Source organism: Sphaeroforma arctica (assembly GCF_001186125.1).
Source record: "Sphaeroforma arctica JP610 unplaced genomic scaffold supercont1.4476, whole genome shotgun sequence".
Lineage (NCBI taxonomy): Eukaryota > Ichthyosporea > Ichthyophonida > Sphaeroforma > Sphaeroforma arctica.
In genome coordinates, this window is record NW_014036082.1 from 1 (window position 1) to 2454 (window position 2454).

Sequence of the window (2454 nt, forward strand, 5' to 3'; positions counted from 1 at the left end):
CCTACACAAACACATACACACGCGTGAAGGAACTTACCGTGGCCCGTGCCCATGAGCAGTTCCGGAGAGAGATAGTCTGGTGTACCCACCACACGTTCCGTGATTTCGAATGTGTTGACCTGCGTCACTGGAGTGCCCACAGTGCTCGGAGTGCGGGTGGCCGTGAGTGAGAAAGCACCTAGACTGTACCGTCTGGGGTGTGTGCAAGGTTAAGCATATCATTCAGTATGGATATGGCAATGGATATTGATATCAATGTGGATATGAATAAGAATAAGAATAAGAATATAGATATGGATATGAATATAGATATGGATGTGAATATGGATATGTATATGGATATGAATATAGTTTAGATATAAATATAGATATAGATATAGATATGGATATGGGTATGGGTATGGATATGGGTATGGATATGAATATAGTTTAGATATAAATATAGATATTGATATGAATATGGATATAGAATGGATGTGGATATAGATATGGATGTGGATATAGATATGGATGTGAATATTGGGACTAGGAGTTTTTTTTTTGGGTGTGTGAGAATATATATGTATAGAAACGAATACCCACGACTACGACCGGGATGTCTATGTGTACGTGTTTCTGAATCCATAGTCCTGTCTTGGCCTGGTAATGCCTACGGTACAACATATACATAGTCATACAATCGAGGCTATAACACTCGTCAATAGCGATGAAGGGGGTTGAACTGTTCAACCGACAACAGACCAATATATGTCTCTATAGAGGCGGATGACCCAAAGAGCATCAGGCATATACATGTTAAATAGACACGAACACACATCCAGACGATTGCAAACAAAGAATGAACACATGGTACAATTTTTTGCTTCTAGGTGTACACATACACAGATAGTCATGTATATGTATAGACATATAAATTGGATTTACATATACATATGCGCATATACAACACACTCTCGCACATACACACACACACACACATCCGAGCGCTTCGTCGATGAACGTACCTCTTCTTAGGTTCTTTGGGAGAAACGATTTCTTCAGTGTTTATTTGGGTACCACTGAGACTCTTCGCGTCATATGCGGTCACACTACTCCTCCTTTCTTTCAACGGCACTTTAGTAACACTGCCCCAATCAGGCACTGTGGGATAGTACGAAGAGATTTTTTGGTATATAAGCGGGATATATATATATATATATACATACATACATACATACATACTACATTCATACATACATACATACACACACACATATTTATACACCTATATATATATATATACACATACACATAAACAAATATATATATATATATATATATATATTAAGCCCTCTATATATATATACATATACATACATACATACATACATACTAATAAATCATACTATATATGTATATATGTATGTATATATATCACAATATCTATATCATAATCTGATATAGTTATATATACATATATATATATACATACACACACACACACACACACATATATATATATATATATATATATATATATATATATATATATATTATTATGTGTGTGTGATGTGTAGTACATTCGAGATATACATGAAATATAGCATCCTATAGATGGTGTTTGTTCTATAGCATCGTCTGCATATAAGTAGTATACGGTAGAAGTATGTAAAGTTATATAAGAGGTTCTGCATTATAATAAATAGCGTACGGCAAGTGGGTTAGTGAGATATACTTGCGATATGTAGTATTTTAAACGACTCCTAAAGATAGTACCTATTTAAACCCCTAAACCCTACACCGTAACTAAAGTAGTAGGATGCCCAACAATTCAAAAATAGAACTCCCGGCTCAGATCTTGCACTATGAGTCACCAGTGTCGCTGAGTAGGTATCAAATATCACACAGAGTGAGTACACGGCATTCTAAAAATAGAACGGGCTCTAAACATCCCACCTGATGTGATGGAGTCGCCCGTACCGCTTTCGCTCCCAGTGCCGGACCCGCCAGTGCCCGACCCGACATGGCCTACTAGACGACGGATTAAAAAAAAGAGCAAAGCCATTTTAGAACCACGAATGTTGTCGACATGTAATACGTAATACCTTTTACGCACACGCACAAATATACACAGTGACTTGTCAATGTACATGCGAACGAGAATCTACACACGCACACACACACACACATAATATATATATATATATATATACATGTACATATATACAAACATGGATACATACATACATACTTGCATACATACAAAAATACATACATACATAGATACAAAAATGCATACATGCATGCATACATACATACAAACATGCATACATACATGCATGTATGAATACATACATACAAACATACATATATATATATATATATATATATGCATATATATATATAAATACATGTATATATATATAAATATAGATATATATATATATATATAATAATATATAATATATATAATAA

The 2454-nt window shown here is 34.6% G+C and overlaps 1 protein-coding gene across 1 annotated transcript; it reads right to left on the reverse strand.

Moving 5' to 3' along the window:
* Positions 1-37: 37 nt before the first annotated feature.
* Positions 38-2044, reverse strand: SARC_14334 (hypothetical protein; the record flags this gene model as incomplete). Its single annotated transcript, XM_014291535.1, has 3 exons — positions 38-192; positions 1005-1140; positions 1936-2044. Coding segments are annotated over 3 exons (400 nt in total), but the record flags the coding sequence as incomplete, so codon positions are not given.
* Positions 2045-2454: the final 410 nt, after the last annotated feature.